General features: G+C 42.6%; 1 protein-coding gene across 3 annotated transcripts; it reads right to left on the bottom strand.

Moving 5' to 3' along the window:
• Nucleotides 1–258: 258 nt before the first annotated feature.
• On the bottom strand, nt 259–21,216 carry LOC143851915 (Cyclophilin-like peptidyl-prolyl cis-trans isomerase family protein). Of its 3 annotated transcripts, none has more exons than XM_077361425.1 (7): nt 21,008–21,215; nt 19,367–19,445; nt 4,910–4,957; nt 4,216–4,239; nt 3,778–3,960; nt 770–845; nt 259–673 (listed from the first exon to the last, which is right to left on the bottom strand). In XM_077361425.1, the coding sequence occupies exons 1-7, from the start codon at nt 21,077–21,079 to the stop codon at nt 511–513; spliced, it is 645 nt and encodes a 214-aa protein (XP_077217540.1). In that variant the 5' UTR covers nt 21,080–21,215; the 3' UTR covers nt 259–510. The 3 variants fall into 3 exon arrangements, with proteins under 3 accessions (XP_077217540.1, XP_077217552.1, XP_077217545.1); XM_077361430.1 differs by lacking the exon at nt 259–673 and adding an exon at nt 1,749–2,004 and having other exon boundaries at nt 21,008–21,216; XM_077361437.1 differs by lacking the exon at nt 4,216–4,239.
• Between the last annotated feature and the right edge of the window lie 3,128 nt (nt 21,217–24,344).

Below are 24,344 nucleotides of genomic sequence, written 5' to 3'. Positions count from 1 at the left end.
CACGGATGTGCTGTTGCATTTGAGAGCAGCAACCTCAGATGAATAAATGAATAAGACAAAATCTGAGCCTGTGCGGCTGCTCTCACATGCAACAGCCCATCCGCAAGATGCCTTCTGTGATGGTCCCTAGCGAATCCCTTATTTAATAGATGTACACATATAATTCATTTATGGATAGGATTAACCATGGATATCCCATAACCTAATATGGGGCTGTTCTCCAAGGGGATAGCAAGTTGGGATTTACTGTAAACAGGGTAACAAATCAATGCAAAGTCTCACTCTTGATTAACTCAAATGGCAACCACAGATTGGTATTTCTCTAGAATCTATACATGAATCCAAGTAACAGTTGCGAAACAAAACACAGTAGAACTCAATTGAGAATCATCTGAAAAAGACGATCATCCCAACATAATTTAACTGAAAACATGGCAATCTCCACCAGCTCGGCAAGCAAAATGTATAACAGCATATATGTACTTACTGTTCCAGAGAGGTTGTAGAAGATCAGCTTTCATCGTTCCATTTGCTCATGGGTATCTCCCCCGAATCGACTATAACAGCTTTCTTTCTGGGTTTTCCGTTGTAAGTTCCAGCTCCCCCTTCAATGGCATAGACCGTGTCCATACCTTCAATAACCTTGCCAAAAACAACATGCTCCCCATCCAGCCTACAAAATTGCATGTGAAGCAAACATCAAAACAACAGAATTCACAGGAACTTTGTTGTCATTGTTGTTGTTGTTATGTTTTAAGAGGTAGCTCACCAATAAGCCTTGACTGTGGTTATGAAGAACTGTGATCCATTGGAGTCAGGTCCTGAGTTTGCCATGGAAACAACACCTGAAAGCAGGAACAGGGATACAGTTAAAGGGAGATACAAGGAACTACAATCCGGAAAATAAGGATGCCATCTCAAGAGCTGACATTCTCATATGGATAAATGGAATGTAAGGCAACACAGATATGATGATAAAAATTTGCCAACGATTGAATCTGTTTTCTCACATCCCAGCTCAATCAGTTTCACACAAATTTGTTGATGAATTATGCCAGGCAGTGCTTAAAACTATAACAACTATCCTGACATACTTGAGTTAGTCATTGGTTTCAACAATGAGAAAAATAAACCAAGTAACAAGTTGCCAGTCCTCAACACCAACAGGTAATTAGAAGTTTAGAACCCTATTAAACAGACATCAACATGCATGTCTGTGTTTGACGCCAACATAATGCATAGCTACCTTAAAATCATAGTTTACAAACATGTCTATAAATATTAGCAGAAAAGTATATAAAGATAAGAACTACAAACAAGTATATTAGCTACCTTAAAATCATAGTTTTAGGCAACAGCTATAAGATATACTCAGTTGAAACATGTGCACATGAACCCTTCCTTCGTAAGGCATCAGTCAGAAAGTAGCAAGAATTGGATCTTTTTTAGGTGCTTCCCTAGGATAGACAACACTTTAAAATCTGCTCTATGCTGAATACTTTTAAAAAAACGAACTAAATATTGACACTTGTTTCCCCCAATATCAAGGCAAGAAAAAAAAAATTAACAGTGCTCAGGACTTCTTCCTATGAGAGAGTCGAGACTTGGAATCAAATCATCAGTACAAAAAAGGAATTTTTTGATGAGTCTACTGTCTATCACACAAGCGGAGAAAGAAGTATAGGTCTCGGCATTTAAGTTGATCTAGAGGTTGATAACTGAAAGCTTTCTTGGAAAAAGAATTACACCTTTTCATACATCGGTTATTCACCAGTCATTCAATATGATTGGTGATTTTATTAGCAGATGGAGTAGTTTCCAATCCACAGTTAATCTGATTAACTGAGTAATGATCTTTCTGTTGATGATCTCCAGTCCTTCGCCAGTCATTCAATATGATTGGTGATTTTATTAGCACAGGAAGGAGTTTCCACACCACAGTTAATCCGATTAACTGAGTAATGATCTTTCTGTTGATGATGTTGTCCTCAATATGCTTTTTCCCTGAAAGAATATAGCATATGTGAGAGGATATGTGTTAAATTGAAATAAATGTACGCGTAGCAAATAACAAAGATATTAAAAAAACACAATCTTAAGCCTCCAGTGTCCTTTTTTTAATAGGTTGGCCTCCAGTGTCTTGTGAATGCATATGAGCCCTCGTAAATAGGGATCTTGAGATATGAGATGGTGATGGTTCAGGTGGGTATGTCGGTCTAGGGCACGTCAGTGGACTTAATAGTGGTGGTGATGGATAGAGCCCTCGGTACCTATGAATTATGATTAGGATGCTTTTCGTTACAAATGATACTAGGGTAATTTAGGGTTTTCCAATTGTAAGTTGCATTGTAATTTAATGAAAGAGATTATTGCTATTTGGTACTTTATAGAATGCTGTTTCTATGTTTCTTAATTATGATTCAACAACAAACATACTTGACTATTTGTGAATTATGATTTAATGTAGTTTATGATGATTGATACATTATAAAACTTTTTAGTTATTGTGATTATTTAATTTATTAGTTGTGAATTTCACTCCTGATTTTGAACTGCTCTGTTGAAGTATTAGTATGCTTCTTTATTTTTTTATTTTTTTAATCACAAAAGGATTCATTGAAATAAAGGAGGAAAAAAGGGACCGACCCCATGACCAAGATGGTCAGAACAAAAGAAGGAAAGAAAAGAAAATGAATACAGCAGTATACCCTCTCAAGGGGGAAAATCAAAGAGCTCTAGACTCTCCTTGTCGACCCGTCCCTTGCTAGCTTGTCAGCATCCCTATTGGCCAACCTTCTAACATGGTGGAATGATATCGACGAACCCACTACTCGATCCATAATCTTGTCAAACAACTGTGCAAACCGCCAAGGAGGAGAGAGGCTTCCCTTCAACCACCTAATCACATTTAGAGAGTCATTTTCCACTATCACTCTATCAAGGAGGGATGCATTTAATGTTCTTATATTTGTACCTTGGAGGATGGCTCTAACCTCGGCCTCATTGAAATCTGCTATCCCAATGGGGCTTGAATAGACCCAACTTGTCAATCCTCTGTCGTCTCTTAGAAGGCCGCCTACCCCATTCCCAATACTATAGCCATCAAAGTATACGTTTTAACTACATGGGTCCTAGAAGTTCGCAATCTTGAGATATGGACTCTCTCTGCTCCCCACTAGTATGCTTCTTTATTTAACTCAACATGTACAGGTTAGGTTCCATATTTTATTGGTGATGACCTAGCCTATTAAATTTTTTTCTAATTTTAGGAAAAACTTGATTGACTCAACAAGTACTAAAGCAAGTCTCAAATCGATTCGGACTCAGAACCTTACTGAGTTTTGACTTCTGAGTTTCTTAAACCTTGGCTGAAAAGATATAGCTTCATGTCCCACTCTTTCGTAGTCATTAAACCTTGGTAGAAAAGATAAGGCTTCATGTCCCGCTCTTTCGTTGTCATTACACATAAAAGAACAGAAAATCATTAAAAGTTTGGGTAATAAAGTCACATTAGTAAATATGACAAAACATGGAATGGAGAAAGGGCTATCATGTGAGGCAAAGCATTTCATTAGGGTCCAGAGTAACATAGCTTCTACAAGTAACCAACTTAATATAAACCTAGGGATATGGGAATACTCCAAGAAGGGAAGGCGAGAGGAAACTACCTACAAGAAAATAAATCTTAAAAAGCATTAGGATGTAGTTATTAACTCTAGCATGCAAACCACACCATATAAAAAAGAGACCACTCAAAAGACTTGAATGTCAAAAGACCTGCATGTGAATTCTTTATCTTGAAGTTCTCATCAGGAAATGTGGCACCATATATAGATTCACTTCCCCGACCATCCCCATAAACAATATCACCACCTTGGATCACGAACCCAGAAATTATGCGATGAAATGGTGTTCCTTTGTAATGTAGATTCTTTCCACTGATGCCCTTGCCCATTTCCCCTGCAGTTGAAGGAAAATTCTGATGCTGATGAGTCACATAATCCAAAATACTTTTCCTCATATAACAGTCGCAAATATTAAAAGACTGTTTTCAGTTATAGTAAGGGGTAGCCAAAAGTTCAAGACTACACACCTGCACCTAGAGCATTTTGAATAAAACAAATGAAAGATGATTTTGGCAATATGTCAGACATGATCCAAATAATAGAACCATAAGTACTAGTAAAAGAACTAGAAAAAGGTGTTACCAAGTACCTGTGCAAAGAACCCTAAAATTTTCTGCAAAACCAGAAATAATTATTCAGTAAGAAATATACAACTCATAAATAAGCAAATATAAACTCCAATATGTAGTTTAGCATACAATATAACTCTGAAAACAAAAATGACAAACAAGTGGGGGCTGAATTATAAAGCCCTCCACATGTAGGAAGCACCTTTTGCATCATAGGATATGCAATACCCATTATGTATGTACTGCACAAAACATGGTAATCTACTTAAACTAGTAAACTTGGGTCATCCATTTTACATCATAGGATTTATGCAATACTCATTATGTATGCACTGCACAAAACATGGTAATTTGCCCAAAGTACTAAAATTGGGTCATCTGGCACCGAACTACCATGAGCAACTAGTTCAATGCCCATTAAGTAATTTTTTTTTACCTAGAAATATGAAATTTTGGAGTTGCTTTATAAATCATAATTATGACTATAAAGTGCACATGATTGAATTTATGAAAGCTATAGGACTAGTAAGTAACAATATAGCGATTAGTGTAATCACTTTTAATTGTTCTCTTAACATTATTTTAAAACACAATCATTATTAGCACCATCTATAATGAATTTATCTTCGAGCAACAGCGTGAGAAGCTACTGAAAATAAATTAAATAATGACAATTAAAAGTAGTTGAACCAAAGATGAAAGATCTGAACGTACCGACAGTTTTTGGTACCACTTGACCATATAATCCAATGACTATTCTACCTGCCAAAAACCACATGCAAGTTGCAAGTGAAGGATATATATACAAATTACAAGATAAAAGTATTACATCGACGATTGCAGAGGATGGCAGTTATGCAGCACACATTATGAAATGAAAAAGAAACTATCTCACCATAAAAAATATCCCATGGTAGGAAACCATCCAACCAACAATCATCTAGTACATTCAAAGGACATCAATCATTTGAAATCATTAACAACATAGAATGAGGAAGCAAAATCACGAAAACAGTAGAGCCCTTTTCGAAATTGTTTTTGACTTGAGAGTGGGATGTTATGTGTAAAATATTGAATGATTTAATGAGTCAGAGACAAAGCGATAGAGAGGATAGAAAAACTAATGGAGTGAACAACTCTATTCATTCACCATAAACAAAAATCATTACAGGTCAGGTATATCATATATGTGGGAATTTACCCCTACCACTAAACGAGTACTAGCACTCCCCCTCAAGCTAACTTGTTTTGTGAAACATGTTAAGCTTGCCAATCAAGTAATGATGATGATCAATAGTGAATCCTTTAGTGAAGACATCAACAATCTATTCTTGACTTGAAACATAAAATTAAGACACCAACAATCTATTCTCCACCTTCCCTCTGATGAAGTGATAATAGATTTCAATGTGTCCGGCCCTAGCATGAAAAGCTAGATTTTTTGACATCTTGATTGCACTTTTAATGAACACAGTGCAACACATGAGTTCTTGATCTCAAGAGAAGCTCCTGAAGAAAAGCTTTGAGTCATATAAGTCATGCTGTAGTCGAGCCAATGGCCCCAAATTCGGATTCAACACTAGATGTAACAACCATGTTTTGTTTCTTATTGCTCGATGAGATCACACAAACATTCATCATTATGCATTATCCCATAACTGATCTGCGAGTGTTAGGGTTTTCAGCCTATCCGAATCAGAATAGCGTAAACCATAGTTAAATTGTCATGAGAAGCTTTGTGATATATACCATGGTCCACAGTTCCTCTAAGGTATCACAGGATGCATTTTGCAGCCTATAGAGTATTGCCTGGCCTGGTAAGGGTAATATATTGAAGAACTCTCCCTAATGATTTGGGGATCCTTGATTTTGCTACCCTCTCTTCGGTTGAGCTTCTCATCGTAAACAATATCAACAGGTTTGCAATTCATCGTGTTGAACCTGTTATGCAGATCTCAGGCAGGTTGCTTTGAGATAATCACATTTCATCCCTTGATCTTTCAACTTCAACTTCAAGAAAGTAAACTCAAGTTTCTCAAGTCTTTTCGATCAAAATTTCCTTTCAAGCTATTTTTAGTCTGAATATTGGTGCAATCAGTCCCTATTGATATATCTTCTTAAGATAGTTCGACAGATAGTTTCAAAACTCCCCCCGCCATGATTATGATAGTTCGGTACTAGGACCTAATTAAGATGGATGTTGTGGCCTTCATGAATGAATTCCATGAGAAAGGGATTATAAACAAGGAAGCCAATTCAACCTTCCTCACTCTGATACCGAAGATCGAAGGTGCGGTTGAGATCAAGGATTTCCGTCCGATCAGTCTCATCCATGGAATGTATAAGCTATTAGCTAAGGTTCTTGCTCGGAGATTATCAGCCGTCATGAAGGCCATTATTTCAAAATTCCAGGGAGCGTTTGTAAACGATCACAAATTCTTGATGGGATTCTTATCGCTAATGAGGTGCTGGATTCGGTAAAAAGGGCAGGGAAATGTGGCATCATAATATGCGTCGATCTGGAAAAGGCGTATGACCATGTAGATAGGGAGTTTCTGGACTATGTCTTAGTGCGGATGGGATTTGGGGACTGATGGAGGAAATGGATGAGGGGATGCATATCATCGGCTTTTTTCTCTGTCTTGATTAATGGCTCCCTGTCGGGATTTTTTGGGTGCTCTCGCGGCCTATGACAGGGAGACCCTCTATCCCCATATTTATTCATGATTGTAGTCGAAGCGCTGAGCCTCCTTATATCAAAGGCCGAAATCAAGGGACTTAAACCTAGCAGGAATTCCGATCCGATAACTCATTTACAATTCACGGATGACTCTATCTTGCTGCTGGAAGATGACTCGGAGCAAATTCAAAACATCAGACTGATCTTTTGGTGGTTTGAGATAATATTTGGGATGAAGATCAATTTTACAAAAAGTGCAGTCGCTGGGATTAACACAGAAAACAGTAGAGTGATGGAGTATGTATCGATACTGGGATGCTTGAATGTCTCTTTGCCAATTAAATATCTCGGCTTGCCCTTGGGATTCGGAATTCCTAAAGCGTCACTGTGGGACTCTGTGGTCGAACGGATCGAACGTAAACTTGGTACATGGAAGAAACGTTACTTGTCATTTGGCGGAAGAATTACTCTCATCAAGGCAGCACTCAGCAACATGACTGTGTATTTCATGTCATTGTTCAAGATCCCCGTGAAGGTTGCAAAGAGAATTGAACAATTGCAACGGGACATTCTTTGGGAAGGGATGGATCAGGGCAAAAGATGGAAGCATCTGCTGAAATGGGATAAAGTTTGTAAAGCTCGTTGTTTGGGGGGCCTTGGCATCGGCAAAATTAGAGTCAGGAACAAGGCGTTATTAGGAAAATGGTTGTGGCGATTCGGGGTAGAGAAGGAGGCGCTATGGACCGCTTGATCAAGGAGAAGTACGGCTGTAGATGGGGAGAGTGGTATTGCAACGGCCCGTCTGGGGGGAAGGGTTCCGGAATGGAAATCTATTAGCACGGCTAGGAGTTCGTTTCAGAATTACATCAGATTTATAGTTGGGGTGGGTAACAATGTCAGATTCTGGAGGGACCTCTGCTGTGGCGATCATCCTCTATCAGAGGAGTTTCCAGACCTCTTCCGCTTAGCTTCGGAACCGGAATCATCAATAGAGAATAGCGTGGTGAGGGGCGGTGACTTCGCTAATATTATCTGGGATATTAGGATGAGGCGGAATCTCAAAGATAATGAGATCGCCAGTTATGGGAGGCTGACGATGTTACTTGCAAAGGTTTTACATCTCCCAAAATCATGAAGATGAATGGATTTGGACACCAGTTGCCGAAGGGGGGTTTTCTGTTCGATCATTTTTTAAATCGTTAAATGAAGAGAATGGCGGAAACTCTAGGTGGGTCTCGGCTATGGAAGTCGATTGCCCCACCCTGTATCATCGCTTTTGGTTGGACAGTGGCCCGTCGAAGCATTAATACATGCGATACACTAAAGCGAAGGGGTTGGCATGTGGTGAGCAGATGCACGCTATGCCTTAACGGTGAGGAAAGCATCGATCACCTATTTATCCACTGCCCTTTTGCATATAACGTGTGGAAGTCAATTATTAGAGCTTTTGGAATGGTATGGGTTTTCCAACGGAAGATATCGAGCATTATTAAAAACTGGAGCAGGGCTTACTATGGGTGTCTAGGTCAACATATGTGGAAGACGATTCCTTTTGCGATTATATGGTTTATTTGGTTGGAGCGAAACAATCGCATTTTCTCTAATAGGTCGAGATCTTGGCTGCATATTGTTCTGGACATCAAGATTGCACTCATAGAATAGTTCCGGGCTAAAAAGGGTAGTCCATGTTCGGTGGGCTCCATTCTATGAAATTGGAATATCGTGATCTCGGAGCGGCTTGCATCTGCGGGAATTAATCCAAGATGGTCCCCTCCTATCGGATGGCTGAAACTAAATTTCAACGGCAATTCTATGGGCAACCAGGGTCCGGCAGGTTTTGGCGGTGTAATTCGTGATTCTGATGGTCATCCTATTATGTTTGCAGGTCCAACGGGTGTTTGTGACGCGAACGAGGCTGAAGCAAAGGGTCTATTGTTCGGATTGTAGTGGTATGAGAAGAACAATTTGGGGCCCTTGATTGTGGAAGGCGATTCTTCCACTGTGATTGCTTGGGCGTCAAACAGGTACAACGGTCCCTGGAGGCTCTATCAAACTATCGATGCCATCAAAGACTTATCTCAAATCCTGCACCCTCAGTTCGTGCATAAGCGGAGATCCGCTAATTTGTCGGCGGATGCTTTGGCCAAAGAGGGGGTCCACCTTGCTAAAGCTTGTGTCATCTTCCCTGTTGCGATTGGGGCTACCCTGCAATGTTTATTTTGTTCATTGTATTATCGGCAGATTGACGGAAATGTATGGCTTGTAGATGGTGGGACATTTGTCCCCCTGTTTTTTCTTTTTGATGGAACCAAAGTTGTGTTGCCTTTCAAAAAAAAAAAAAAAAAACCTCCCCACGCCATCATGGACTCCCTCGAGTCGCCTCCCTTTTACCTTGGCTGAGTTGTTGTATTTTTCCTCATTTTGCTCTATAAAGTCAATCAAAACTCCTCTGACTCTCCCAAGTTATGACCATGTCTTCCTAGTACTAAACCGCGTCGTGCCGAGTCAACTAGGATTTATTTTGGCCGCACTTGACTCACTTCTGCATTTTAAAACATTTCCATGTAGACCTCCTATTTAAGTGAACCGTGAAGAAATATATTCTGCACATCCATCTGACTGGGAGTCCACCCAAGTATTTTCCATCTCGCTACTATTTCCCAAGTATCATTCCTGTAGAAAGCCCCCATTTCTTCTTAAATAGCTTCTATCCACTTATCATCATTGGCTTGCCTAAATGAAGGTTGCAGGTTCAGGAATGCCTTGGGTGACTTTTTGTTGTCAAAACTTGTTTTAGCATGTTGTATCTAGTGTAGTGCTTAGCATGCACTTGCACTTGCACAAGGTGATCAAGAAGACCCATGTCTAATGTATGGTCAGGTACCATGGAAGAGGGAGGTATAGAGTTGTCAAAATCAGTACCATCATGATGGGTATTGCTTTACCTGTCAAGGTTTTAAATTTAACGTTTCGATTTCGGTTGGAAATTTTGGTGGAAATCCTTTAAAATCACAGAAACATATGGAAACATATGCACATAATAAAATTTAAAGATGAAATATATGCAAATATTATTCAAAAAAACATGTGCAAATAATAGAAATGGTAGAAAAAGCACAGATACACACTTAGAAAACATCACATAAGCAAGACAACCATCCATAATAGTTTAAAACAACGAACACCTAGTGACATACACTGCACCACATTTAGTAAATAGTAAATTTCACATGTAAATAATATAAATATTTATACATAACACATGCACCATATTTCACATGCAATTCAAATAAATATAATTATGTATATTGCACAGCCTAAGGGCATAGTGGTCTTTGTATGTTCTCCAATGGTCGCTCTCTCTCTCTTCCACCCCAATCTCTTCCTCTTTCTTCCCATTTTCACCCCTCCCTTCCTTTCCCTCATTAAAACCCTCATTTTTCGCTACTAATCCCATTTCCTATCCCTCATGAAACCTTAAATCCCTAACCCTCCCACCTTAAGTTCTAACCCTCTTTCTCTCTATGGTCTAAATTTCTTCCGCCCCTCTTTTCTTCTTCGCTCCGCGACTCCGACCTTTCATCTTCTCCATTTAGGCCCTAGAGGCCCTATTATGTCTTCTTTTTTTCTCCTCTCCTTCGTCGGAGTCGCGCCATATTCTCTCACCACACATAGTGGTCTCTTTATGCCCTAGAGGCCTTTCATTTCTCTTGTCCCTTACTTTGACGTCATGTGTTGTCTATTTTGCCTTCGTTCCTTCTATGGATCCTCCTATTGTAGACAATCCCTCTCTCGGGCAAACCTCTTCTTCTTCTACCCCTATTTCCCATTCATCGGGTGATGCCTCCTTCCTCCCGATGACCACGGTCAAGCTTGATGGTTCCAATTACATGAATTGGGAAGTGGCGGTGGAAGTTTATCTCATTGCCAAAAGGAAGGTCTACACCATACGTCGTGACCCTCCTGCGGCTTTGGATCCCACTTATGAGCAGTGGGAAACGGATGATGCACATATCCGTAGTTTACTCTGGCAGAGTATGATCCCACAGATTTCAGGGACTATGATGCAGCTTCCGACTGCAAAGAGGATTTGGGATCATACTGCGGTTATGTTTTTAGGCGTTGGTAACCTCTCCCGTATTAGTGCCACATATTCTGCGTAGATGCATCTTCGGCGTGGTGACACCCCTCTTTCTACATACTATGGTCAGTTCGTCTCTCACTGTCAGCAGCTTGACATTTTTCTGCCCTTGACGACAGACTTAGCCGTCGCCGCTCGGCAGCGGGATCAGCTTCGAGTTTTTCAGTTTCTCGAGACCTTGGGCCCCGAGTTTATGTTTTTTCGCCAGCAGATTTATGGTTCTGGCACTATGCCTTCCCTCGAGGAGGTCTATCAGCGGGCACAACAGTGTCTAGGTGGAGCCTCTCTTACTCCTGCTGTTTTTGATGGTCATGCTACCGCGGCATATGCAGTAGGGGATCGTCCTGCCCGTGGTGGTGGGATGTTTGGCCGAGGCCGTGGCCGTGACTCTAGCCGTAGCGGACGTACCATGGGTACGGATTTCTCTAGTGGCAGGGGATATGGTGGCCGACCTCGTCCATATTGTACACATTGCCGGCGCGAGGGCCACCGTGATGAGACCTGTTATGTGCTACATCCTGAGCGTCGTCCCCCGCCGCCATCTCAGTTCGGGCGATCAGCGCACCTTTCTACTCTGGACGACTCTGATCCTCGAGCATCTTCCTCCAGCTCCAGCCCAGCTGTACCGCTTTTCACTCAGGCCGACTATGATGAGCTCCAGTGCCTACGCTTGGCCGCCCATCCTCTCAGTGCTGGCTTTGCACAGCCAGGTAGCACTCCTGCCTCTCTTCTCAGTAGCTCGAGCTCCTGGATCATTGATTCGGGAGCCTCGAACCATGTGACAGGTACTCTATCATCACTCAGGTCTTTTCACCCTCTTTCCTTTCAGTCTATGACCCTCGCTGATGGCCGTACTACTCCCATTTCTGGTACAGGGAGTACCTCTCCCTACCCTGGTCTTACCCTCTCCTCTGTGCTTTGTGTTCCCCAGTCTCCCTTTAACTTACTTTCAGTCAGTCAGCTCACTAAATATCTTAACTGCTATGTCTCATTTTATCCATCTTATTGCTTATTACAGGATCTTGCGACTGGGAGGACGATTGGTAAAGGACGTGAGGTAGATGGGTTGTATCGTTTGGATGGAGGTCCCCCCCGTACCATTTTACACAGTTCTGTCGACGCCTACCAGTGGCACTGCCGCCTTGGTCATCCATGCGTTGAGCGCTTACGGCGCACCTCTATAGTTTCTGTTCCTATTCAGTCTTTTCAGTGCGAGGCCTGTGAACTTGGAAAACACCACCGTGTGTCTTTTCCCTCTAGGCTTGTTAGTCGGGCCTCGCACCCTTTTGTTTTAGTGCACTCTGATGTATGGGGTCCCCTGAGAACTCCTATTTTTGGATATAGATATTTTGTTGTTTTCATTGATGACTATTCTCGCATGACTTGGCTGTATTTGCTTCACGATCGTTCTGAGGTTTTCTCTGCTTTTCGTACTTTTCATTCTGAGGTTACAAATCAGTTTGATTGTACCCTCAAATGCTTGCGCACAGATAATGCTAGAGAATATTTCTCCACTACCCATGGGTTCCAGGATTTTCTTTCCAGTCGGGGTATTTTCCACCAGTCTTCCTGTGCTCACACCTCTCAGCAGAATGGTGTGGCTGAAAGGAAGATGGCTCTTTACTTGATGGGGCTCGCTCTCTTCTTATTCAGATGCGAGTTCCCAAGAGCTATTGGGGTGATGCTGTTCTTACTGCATGCCACATTGCCAACCGGCTTCCATCCTCGGTTCTTGGTGGCTCTTCCCCCTTTGATGTGTTATACCCTGGTCATGACCCCTTTCCTATCACCCCTAGGGTCTTTGGGTGTGTGTGTTTTGTTCACCACCTTGGTCCTGGCTTTGATAAGCTGGACCCTCGGGCTGAACGATGCATCTTTCTTGGGTATTCCCGTACCCAGAAAGGTTATCACTGTTACAGTCCTCGCCTGCGTCGGTCCTTTGTGTCTGCCGATGTCACATTCTTCGAGTCTGAGTCCTACTTTGTATCTTCTCATGAGGCTCCTTCCACAGGTCCTGACTCGGACCTTCCTCTTCCCCTCCCCACCCTTCAGGCTCCTCTCCTCTCCCCTCCTGTATTAGTTCCTGAGACTATTCCTGTTTGTGATCCCTCCTCTTCACTACAGGCTCCTGAGGCTACTGAGGCTCCTCCTCCCACTCCTCCGCAGACATATCCTCGTCGGCCGACATCTACAGCTCATCCTCGTCGACCGAGATCGACAGCTCATTCTCCTCCGCCTGCGCCATCGTCCTTGCAGCCTGAGATCACACCCCCCACATCTCAGGTACCTATCTCTTCTACTCCTACTTCAGATTCTCCCATTGCTTCTCGTACTCGTTCTCACAGTACTGCTCACCCGATTTCCTCTGTTATTTCATATGGTTCTCTCACCCCGATGTTTCGGAGTTTTGTTTCCTCTTTGTCCTTTGTTTCTTTGCCACGGTCTTTACCAGCTGCAATTGATCATTCAGGATGGCGTGCGGCCATGGATCTTGAGATGGAGGCCCTCCAGGCCAATAAGACATGGGAGTTAGTTCCTCTTCCTCCTGGGGCTCGACCAGTTGGTTGTCGCTGGGTTTATGCCGTCAAACACTTACCTGACGGTACTATTGAGCGCCTTAAGGCGCGGTTGGTGGCAAAAGGCTATACTCAGACCTTTGGTGTTGATTATTTAGAGACTTTTTCACCGGTCGCTAAGATTCCGTCTGTTCGTGTTTTTCTATCTCTTGCAGTTACACATGACTGGCCTCTGCATCAGTTAGATGTCAAGAATGCCTTTTTACATGGTGAGCTTACTGAGGAGGTGTATATGGAGCAACCTCCTGGGTATGTTGCTCAGGGGGCGATGTCCTCCTCAGTATGTCGGTTGCGGAAGTCTATATACGGTCTCAAGCAGTCTCCTAGAGCCTGGTTTGGACGATTCAGTGATGCTATCATGCACTATGGCATGAAGCAATGTGCAGTTGATCACTCCGTCTTCAGTTCTCATTCCACTACTGGTTGTGTGCTATTGATAGTATATGTCGATGACATCATCATTACAGGCAGTGATTCAGAGGGGATACACAGGTTGAAAACTTTCTTGCAGAACGAGTTTTCAACCAAAGATTTGGATCGTCTCAGATACTTTCTTGGCATTGAGGTTGCATATTCTACTAGAGGTCTCTCCCTCTCACAGAGGAAATATGTACTAGATCTTCTTGAGGAGACAGGTCACCTTGGAGTGAAACCTGCGTCTGCTCCCATGGACCCAAATGGGAAACTTCTTCCAGAAGAAGGAGATTTATTAGATGACCCTGGCAGATATAGGAGACTGGTGGGTAAGCTCATATATCTTACAGTCACTCGTCCAGATATATCATTTGCTGTTGGCTCAGTCAGCCAACATATGAGCTCACCCCGTACTTCTCACTGGGCAGCACTGATTCAGATTCTTCGCTACTTGAAAGAAGCACCAGGGAAAGGACTCGTATTCAATAAGCATGGTCATACCCGGGTAGAAGGCTTCTGTGATGCAGACTGGGTAGGATCTCCAGCAGATAGGAGATCTACCACTGGATATTGCACCTTTGTTGGTGGCAATCTAGTGTCGTGGAAAAGTAAGAAGCAGGACATAGTCTCCAAGTCGAGTGCCGAATCAGAGTATCGTGCTATGTCTCATACCAGCAGGGAGCTTATTTGGTTAGGTTCTCTCCTTTCAGAGATTGGTTTCTCTTCATCTGCTCCAGCTCAGCTGTATTGTGACAATCAAGCTGCAATTCATATAGCTACCAATCCATTCTTTCGGTTTCGTGTTGTGTCAGGAACCCTAAATTTGTCGCACAGTATAATCCAATTCATTAAATATCACAATCTCTCCTCTCCTCTCCCCTTCCTTCTCCTTTGATTTTGACAGGCGATTTTTTAGTTTGTTTTCTCTTGCGTTTCTTACCAATCGATAGACGCTAAAGGTCTAAATTTCGATCTTTTTCTCTTGGTTAGGGTTTCATTTTTTATCCTCTTCTTCTTCTCATCTCGTTCTATCTCTCTATCTTTTGATTTTTGTTTTCTTTGTTTTTTTGATTGGCCGATCTGTTGGTTATGGTAATTCGATGTTTTAAAATCGCAGAGATCAGTCGCAGGAGAAGTCTTTCCATGGCCAAAGGCTCTTTCAAGTTGGAACATCCTCTCGGTTCGTTTTATCTTTCCTTTTTTTTTTTTTTTTCTAATCATGTGTTAGAAGGTGTATTGCATAGCCTAAGGGCATAGTGGTCTTTGTATGTTCTCTTTATATATAAATACTAAAGTAAGGGGGAGTAAACCCTAACTTCTTCCTTTTCTCTCTAATCTCTTCTCCTCTCAACAATGTAACACAATATGGTATAACACTATTACACTCACAATTTTGGTTCGTGCATTTCGGTCGTTTTGGTTTTGGTTTTGGTGGGGATAGAAATAGAAAGATTGTTTTGTGTCAGTTGGAGTGGAAATTTAAAACCATGCTCCCCTTAAGCTGACGTTGATTATTTGGCAGGTCATCGAAGTCATACTCTTCAAATGACACTTGGCATGAGACTGGCAATGGGTCACGAAACTTCATGTAGAATATGGGGCAGCTTATATACACCATTACGAAGTCTATATAAGTCACACAGAAGGATACTTGTACACTCACACACTTATATACTTTAACTCCAGTATATAATGTAAAGAGGAGCTTACATTTCAACCCTCTTCTAATGTATAACAGAGCAGGAGTACAATTGTAATATGTCAAGATGAAATACTATATAATGAAGGGGAGACAAGTCGCGGGGGAATTTTTTATTCCCCTCCTCTCATTTTGCTGTATGGTCTGCACTCTTATTCGATTTTCTTCATACTTCTTTAAGCCAACTAATTAAACAACTATTGTCAGGGTATCAGAGCAGGTGAGAGCAAGCATGTAAAGTCTTCGGTAGATCACAAAGGATCCAAGCAAGAACCGTCTCCTCCTCCTCCTCAATATTGTTTCTTTTCATCTGTCGATTTCAACCACTTTTTTGGTTGTCTATAATCACTTTTGCCTCCCACCCAATTGCGTTGGATCGTACTTTCGGTTCCGACTAGCTTTTTGGTTGTTTGCAAGATAGGTTATGTTCAGCCCATTATGTGGTTGGATCCATGGTTTCAAATTTCGGCTATTGCTTCAGTCGTCATGAAAACGAAAATGTTTTGGTTATGGTTGGAAATTTCGGTGGAAATATTGTAAAATCATGGGAAAGTATGGAAACATATGCAAAGAATGGAGTTTTAAGATAAAACTTCAGGAATGCTACAACGAGCATAAATACACAGTTAGAAACCATCACATAAGCAAGACGACTATCCATAATGGTATAATAACATCAAACACCTAGTGATATGTGGTATGGCGCATGTTTGATAATTCGCTACATACCACATTTCACATGAAATTACTATAAATATTTAAACATATTACATACACTGCATTTCAAAAAAAAAAAAGCATTTCACATGCAATTCATATTAAAAAAAAAAACACCGCCTTTTAAATGCAACACCGCATTAAAAAAAAGCATTTCATATAAATATAATTATGTAACACATACTAATATATCATACCACTAATGCACTTACAATTTTGGTTTCGGCATACGTTTCGGTTACGATATCGTTTTGGTGGAGACGGAAATGGAAACATTTTGGTCGTTTTGTGTCGGTTTCGGAGGAAATTCAAAACCATGGTTGGATTCAACCCTATATCTACGCATTCTTGAACCCTAATATTTAGATCCAGCACCCAAACCTCTGGATCTAAAGCCCAAAACCTATAGGTCTATAGCCTACAACTCTTGATCTACACTTGTACCTCCTAGATCTAAAACTCAAATATTTAGATCCACAACCCAAGTCTCTAGATCTAAACCCACAGCCTATAGATCTACAGCCCAAAGCACAAGATATATACCCATGACTACTAGATCTACATTTTAAATCCGTAGATCTACATCCTACCACATTAGATCCAGAACCAAAACCCTTAGATCGAACCCCCCAGCCCCACTCACCCACAAAAAAAAAACCCTAGATCTACACCCTACCCACTAAGATCTACATCCGTACCTATTGGATCTACATCCCAAGCCCCTCGATCTGTCACTTCCACATTCGCACTTCATATCTTTACCCTTCTACCATAGATCTACATTCTAGCCCACTAGATCTACCCTTGCATACCCTCCATATCGATCCTAGCATCCTTCCTTCACCCTCTCCTAGCTTAGATCTTCCCCTTATCATGCACCGTCATTTTCTCCTCTGCACTCTCAACTTATAACCCACACGTCTCTTCTCTTTCTCTATCTTCACTCGACATTTACATCTCAATCTTCCTTTGTTTTTCTTTCTTAACCCTTCTTTGGTTCTACATGTATACATCTGATCTCATGTGATAATTGAAAAGACGCGCAAATCATCATCTTGATCAAGCTAAAATATGCCAAACTGATAAGCGGGTTAAGCCCAGCCCTTTGAGGCTGTTATGTTTAATTATAATTGTGGAATTCAGATTAAATTTTTACAGAAATTGAACAACTTGTGGCTGATTTCTTTTAGGCCTGGGGACTGATCCTACATGTTTTGCCAATCATTGTGATATCAAGACTACGAATTTTCAGCACTTGACCGATTGGTATCTCATCAGTTTTCAAGATATTGCCTCCTTTAAGACTTTAATTTGGTTAAGAGCATCGGGGAAATTGATTCTTTGATTCGGTACTGTTCACTTAAGACTTCATACAGACATTTACGGGATTGATAATCATCGTGAAGAAAGTCATCATGACTGATAAATCAGAGAACATATCTGTCATGTTTGATTGATCCAATTACTCCCTATGGGAGTTTCATTTTCGTATCTTTGCGGAAGGGAAAAAATCATAGGCATGCTTGAAGAGACTAATGTGAAACTTTCGACTGATAAAGAAGTGACACAACGGAAAATGAACATTGCGCCTATTATTACTTGGATCCTTAACTCGGCCGAACCCTTAATTGCATTGCTCCTTCAACCCTACAAGACATGTTCAAAGATGTGGAACTATCATAAGAAGATATATCAACAGGAAATGAGGCCAGACTTTTACATATTGAATATGGGTTATCCTAGTATTACCAAGAGAGAAAGGGCATTCAAACTTATTACATTATTTTTATGTCCTTATGGACTAAACAAGACATGTTGTCCCTCCAACATTTGTCTAATGGCAATACTAAAGAGTTCTTGCACCTAAAGGAGAGAAGTCGAGTTATACAATTTCTTATGTAGCTCCGCCTTGGAGTGTGCAAACATTATTATTCAAGGTCAGCTCCCCGATTTACAATCCGGTCTGTTTGAATTGCTTGGGGCTGAAACTATGATTTGTACTTAAGAAACAATAGAAGCTGTTGAACTTCCTCTTATCCATTACCCATCGCACCAAAGAGGAGAAAATGGCTTGGCGACATAAGGGTCACTTTGAAGATGCTTTGTTCCTCTCTTTTCATATCGGCCATAAAGTCGCAGCCGAGACAAGGTTTCAAAAGTTCTTACCCCTAGAAGCCCATGAGGAGTAGCCCCACACCTCGAACAAGGCATTGATATGCGCATGAAATGCCCAACTAACCTTAAATAGGTCCAAGAAAAATCACCAAATCTCCATCACAAAGAAGCAATGGAAAATAGGTGGGCCACGGTCTCCTCAGTAGCCTCGCATATACAAAAAAAAATTGATGATGATTATATGGATTTATGCAGATGACTATAATGAAGATCTTATCAAGGAAAGTTGTCCAACAAAAAAAATCACTAGAGGAGTAGGTGGGATCCGCTAGACCCCTTGAGTACAATCGGAAACCCTAGGGTTGCCAACTAGCTGATGAAAAAGGAAGATAATCAAGAAGAATCCATCAGAATACTCATTCTAAATCTGATGATCACGGGCGAATTACTGAAACTACGACGACCCAAAAAGATGAAGTTGAGTAAATTATATCTAGTCAAATCCCGACTCATTCATCGACAATGTTTTCAAATACTATATAGTTGTATTCAATGGTGTCTATTATTTATAAAGAATGTAATATTTATGCATCCACACCATACTAATAATGAAGTAAAACCCAAAAAACAATCACTCATCATCGAGCATTTGTGAGACATTTCCACTGCTAAAGGTATCAAAAGAACAAAAGGGGGGTATTTTTCATGAAGAAATACGTCTCATAGTAATGAAAGAATTATTATGAGAATACTTCTACAGCATTCAGCAGTACAAAATGAAATTTACTGCTTCCAGGTACTTAATTTATATCTGAATAAAAAAATGCACCTGTACGTTGACCATCAATATCAACATCCAAATAGACTCTGTGCGTAACTTCAGGCACTTCTTCCACCTTATTTTCATGCTGAACATAAATTTATGAATCAAATTATGACATTTGAAGGCAATAGGTGGAAAGATGTCAATCATATGTAAAAAAATGATTTATACAATAAAAGGAAACCTATCATATGTAAAATATAGTTACATCAACAATAAAAGGAAACCCCGATAAGTACATGAGTAACATTTCATTTCTAACACATTCTCATTTGAATAAATAAGATGAAAACTCCCAACATAAACAAAACGTAAGTTTCGAGTTACGTAAAAAGTCACAACTTAAATTGAAAAAATCTCTCAAATGTAAAGCAGCATTATTTGATTTTTTTAACTCCATTGCTAATTTTTATCCTTCAGATCATGCTCTGGGTGTAATATAACACGTTCTTAACTTCAAACACACGCAAGCTAATGTTCTTTGGCTCTCATATGTAACAACATTCTTTGATGTACATTTCACTGCATTGCTAGTGTTCATTCTTCATTATGCTTCACAAAAGATTAATAGCATCCCTCTAAACATAATCTTTTATCTTGCAAAAAACTCCATTGAAGAGTCCAAATTTTTTGCAAAGAGATGATTACAAAAAAGACTTTAATGTGGTGCTGGTGCCCAAACTTCAACAGTTTGCCCAAGATTGCTAAACCATGGCATTTGGTGGTAACCCCATCAACCATAGTAGGTGTTCAATACACTAAAGAAAGTGCTAGCAAAAGACAAGAACGCCTTTGAGTTGTTTTAAGAAAGAACAAGGTAGCACTATCATCCTTATTGGTTGCACCCATTGAGAGACTAAAGCAAGAACAGAGTCTTATGAAGAAAATCCAAGGGTTTTCATGAAATTTACAATAAGATAATATTTCGTGTTACAATTCAGCTATTCTTTGTACAATTCATCCATCAAAACAAAGGGAATGAAACCAAATCGTTACACATTTGAAACAAAATACCCACATTAGGAAAATATGATAAAGTTTCGATAACCCCAATAAACCCATTAGTTAATCGTTCTCGAATACACAAATTCAAAACACATTGACAAAATCCAATCAAATCAAGAAAATCCAACCACCACCCAAATCAAGAAAATGACAAAATTCGAAAGAAACCCTCCAATTGTTTATCATTTTCGTTCAATGTAAGACGTGAAACCCCCACAAAAGACTCAATCATGTAAGAAAAAACCCAATTCGTTTCATAGACTAGGCTATCTATATCATAACACATGTGAAACAAAATACCCACATTCGGAAAATCTGAAAAAGTTCGACAACCCCAATAAAACCTATTACTCAATCGTTCTCGAATACACAAATTCAAAACACATTGATAAAATCCAATCAAATCAAAAATCCAACCACTACCCAAATCAAGAAAATGACAAAATTCGAAAGAAACCCTCAAATTGTTTATCATTTTCGTTCAATGTAAGACGTGAAAACCACCCACAAAAGACTCAATCATGTAAGAAAAAAAAAAACCCAATTCGTTTCATCGACTAGGGTTTCTAAAAAACCTACCAAGATTTACAAGAAAAGAAAGGGGAAAAAGAAAATGAGAAAAGAGAGGAAAAGGAGACTAACCCTGTGAGAGATACAAAATGCGAGAATAATGATGGCCACGATCGTCAAGATAATCAAAACGTCTTTCCGCATCGTGGCTGCCACTACCAATTTTCTACTCAATGCTCAAATCTCTCTCTCCTCATCTCTCTCTCTCTCTCGCTCTCTCTCTCTCTCGCTCTCTCTCTGGAATTTCTTAGTTCGTTTCTTTAGCTGTAAATTTTCGATCTTCTTTTCTTCTATAAGAAGGGGTTTCATTTCATGATTGTTCACATGGTGGGACCCATCTTTGATCTACAATGGGCTCAAACGCAATTTGATTAGTTATCCTATGGTTGGACAAATGCTCGGCATTCATTGGCATTTGATTCTGATGGGGTCCGGACTCAGCACTGATGGGATCCGGACTCAGCACTAATGGGTTCGAACTCAGCATCCAATTGGCTGCTGGCACGTGGCCCTCACAAGGACCGTTGGAAGGCCAACACCTGTCCCTACTAGGTGTGACACCTGGACCAATCAGGGACTTCCACCTGCCCTCCTTAGGTACGAGACCTGGCCCATACAGAGGCCACCACCTGTCCTGGACAGGTGGCTCAGAACTACCACCTGTCCTAGACAGATGGCTCAGAATCACTATAAATAGCCTTCACTTGTGCTAAGGTGAGGGATCTGAAAATCAAAACTCTAAGCTTTTGCTCTGACATTGCTCTGCACTCCTGCTCATACTGACTTGAGTGTCGAAGCGCCCGTCCGGAGTACCACTCCGGGTTGGTCCTCTGACCCTTTTCTTTCTTGTCTGTACCCTTGTGCAGCGCAGGACTCTACCAGCCCTTCAGCCGTGACTTGTTAGCCCGGACCATCCAGCCCCCTACCATAACCTGTTACCAATTTTAGACCTAACAGATTTGGCGCCATCCGTGGGACCTCGCAACAAAAAGCTGTTCGGAACCTCACTTAAGCAATGGTAGGAAAACACGGAAAGCATATGCCAACCTCCCGGACGACCCGGGCTACAGCCCCCCGCGAAGGGAGAAGCGAGCGATTGGCCTCGCAGATAGAGGTCGGGGCGCCAGGGGAGCGCAGTCCGACTCGTTCGGACCGTTCAGACCCTAGCCCGACCCCAAGGGAGATGCGGGCCCTTTTTCAAGAGATGACTGCTGTAATTGCGCAGTTTAGAAATCCGGCCACCGCACTCCGGCAGCACCCGGCCGAAACCTCTCAGCCCGCCCAGGAGAGGGGAAGCTCCCGCCGAGAGCACACGCCTCTGCCCCGGGAGCAGACTCTCCACTCTACAAGACGAGATCACCTCTCCCGGGACAAGCATGTGCGTCCCGAGCCTCGCCTGCATCACCGGTCACGATCACCCTCCGTACAAAGGCATGGCAGCAAGAGAGACGCCACGCACGGAGAGGGATCGCGGCACCGGCGAAGGAGTCCGGCCAGTCAGTCTGGATCGGCTATGAGCCCGCCAGCAAGGAGAGAGAGGCCCGTCCACCGGGCTGAGGAAAGAGAGGACCCGGTGTTGCGAAGGATCCAGCAGATCGACCACCGGATCGAAGAGCTCGCCAGAGAGCAGGGCCGACCTACCTCCCGGATCTTCACAAGCGCTCAACCATTTTCAGACAGAGTGCTCAGTGCGGAAGCCCCCGCGGGCTGGAAGATGCCCCAGGTTCCGCAGTATGACGGGATCACCGACCCCGTGGACCACCTGGAGACTTTCAGGACCACAATGCTCCTCCACGGGGCGTCGGATGGATTCCTTTGCCGGGCATTCCCCACCACGTTAACCGGAGCAGCGCGGGACAGGTACTCGCGGCTTAAGCCCAGGTCCGTGGACAATTTTGATGATTTTGGGGATAACCTGGCCCGCCATTTCATGAGCAGCAGGAGACCCAGGAAGACGACCGCTTCGCTGATGGCCCTCAGGCAGGGAGAAGATGAGGCATTGAAAGTGTTCGTTGGTCGCTTTAACAGGGAAGCTCTCCAGGTCCCTAACCTGGATCCCTCCGCGGCCACGAACGCCCTTCTGGCCGGCGCCCGATCAACTGATTTCAGGCGAGCAGTGGCTCGGCGCAACCCGCAGTCCCTCGCAGACCTGATGGCCGGGGCGGAGGAGTACATCTCGGTGGAGGAAACTCTCGCCGCCCTGGACTCCGCTGGCAGGAGAAGGCCCGAGGAGAAGAACCCTACCAAGCAGCGTAGGGATGATAAGTCTCAGAAGAAGGAAAGAAGCCCTCCCCGCAGGGAGAGAAGCCCTTCTCGAAAGGGGAGAAGCCCCCAAGCTAGAGAGCATTACACGCGGCTGACCGCGTCCAGAGCACAAATCTTGGCAGCCATTCGGAAAGAGGACTTCATCCGTTGGCCGGAGAGGCAGAACTCATCGACGAAGAAAAACATGTCCCAGTACTGCAGGTTCCACAAGGACCACGGCCACGACACCAACGCGTGCCATCATTTGAAGGAGGAGATCGAGCAGTTAATCAGCCGTGGGTACCTTGGAAGGTACTTGAAGAATGATGACAACAAAAGTGAACGCAAGGAAAAGCCGAAGCCCAGAGGCAGAAGCCCTCGCGGCGCTCAACCTCTAGGCGACCGCATTCAAGCTCCGGCCCCGGCCAGCCCCCCTCCTCAGGTACCTCAACCTCAACCTCATGGTGTTATTGGTACCATTTCAGGAGGGCCGACCGCAGGAGGAACCTCTTCATCAGCCCGCAGGACATATGCCCGGCAGGTGAACGCCGTCCATACCTGCAGCAAGAAGGCCAGGCTAGAGAACGAGATATCTTTTTCAGATGCAGATCTCGATGGCCTGATCCTCCCGCATGATGATGCCCTGGTCATCACCATGCTGGTGGCCAACTGGGAAATGAAGAAGATCTTGGTCGACAACGGGAGTTCCGCAGACATCCTCTATTATCACGCTTTCGAGCGGATGCTGATCGGAACCGACCGCCTGAAGCCGGCCAACTCGGATCTGTTCGGGTTCTCCGGAGAAGTTGTCAAAGTCGAAGGGCAGATCGAGCTTCCAGTCCTTATCGGGGAGCCGCCCTGCCAATCCGTCGCCATGGTAAACTTCTTGGTGGTAAGGGCCAAGTCGGCCTACAATGCTATCTTGGGCCGCCCCGGCCAGAATCTCCTCCGAGCCGTTCCTTCCGCCTATCATCAGAAGATGAAGTTCAGTACACCAGGGGGTGTAGGGGAAGTCAGAGGGGACCAGCCCCAGTCGAGGCAGTGCTATGCAGCGGCGCTGAAAGGAAAGAATGCGTCCGAATCTCTGCCGATCGAGCTGTTTAATCTAAGGGATGAAACCCAGATCACAGTAAACGAGCCGGCCGAGGACGTCATATCTGTCCCG

This window comes from Tasmannia lanceolata, unplaced genomic scaffold, assembly GCF_043159265.1.
Source record: "Tasmannia lanceolata isolate RefF3 unplaced genomic scaffold, GAP_Taslan_0.1 ptg000003l, whole genome shotgun sequence".
Lineage (NCBI taxonomy): Eukaryota > Viridiplantae > Streptophyta > Magnoliopsida > Canellales > Winteraceae > Tasmannia > Tasmannia lanceolata.
This window is presented reverse-complemented; position numbering and strand designations above follow the sequence as displayed.

Bases quoted from the DNA above. Each gene is read 5' to 3' on its own strand.
- LOC143851915 (XM_077361425.1), bottom strand. From the start codon at position 21,079: ATGCGGAAAGACGTTTTGATTATCTTGACGATCGTGGCCATCATTATT. The intron at 846-3,777 runs GTCTTTTGACAT...TCCTGCTTTCAG, and splicing joins GATAAAGAATTCACATGCAG to GTGTTGTTTCCATGGCAAAC. The intron at 674-769 runs GTGAGCTACCTC...GCAATTTTGTAG, and splicing joins ACCACAGTCAAGGCTTATTG to GCTGGATGGGGAGCATGTTG.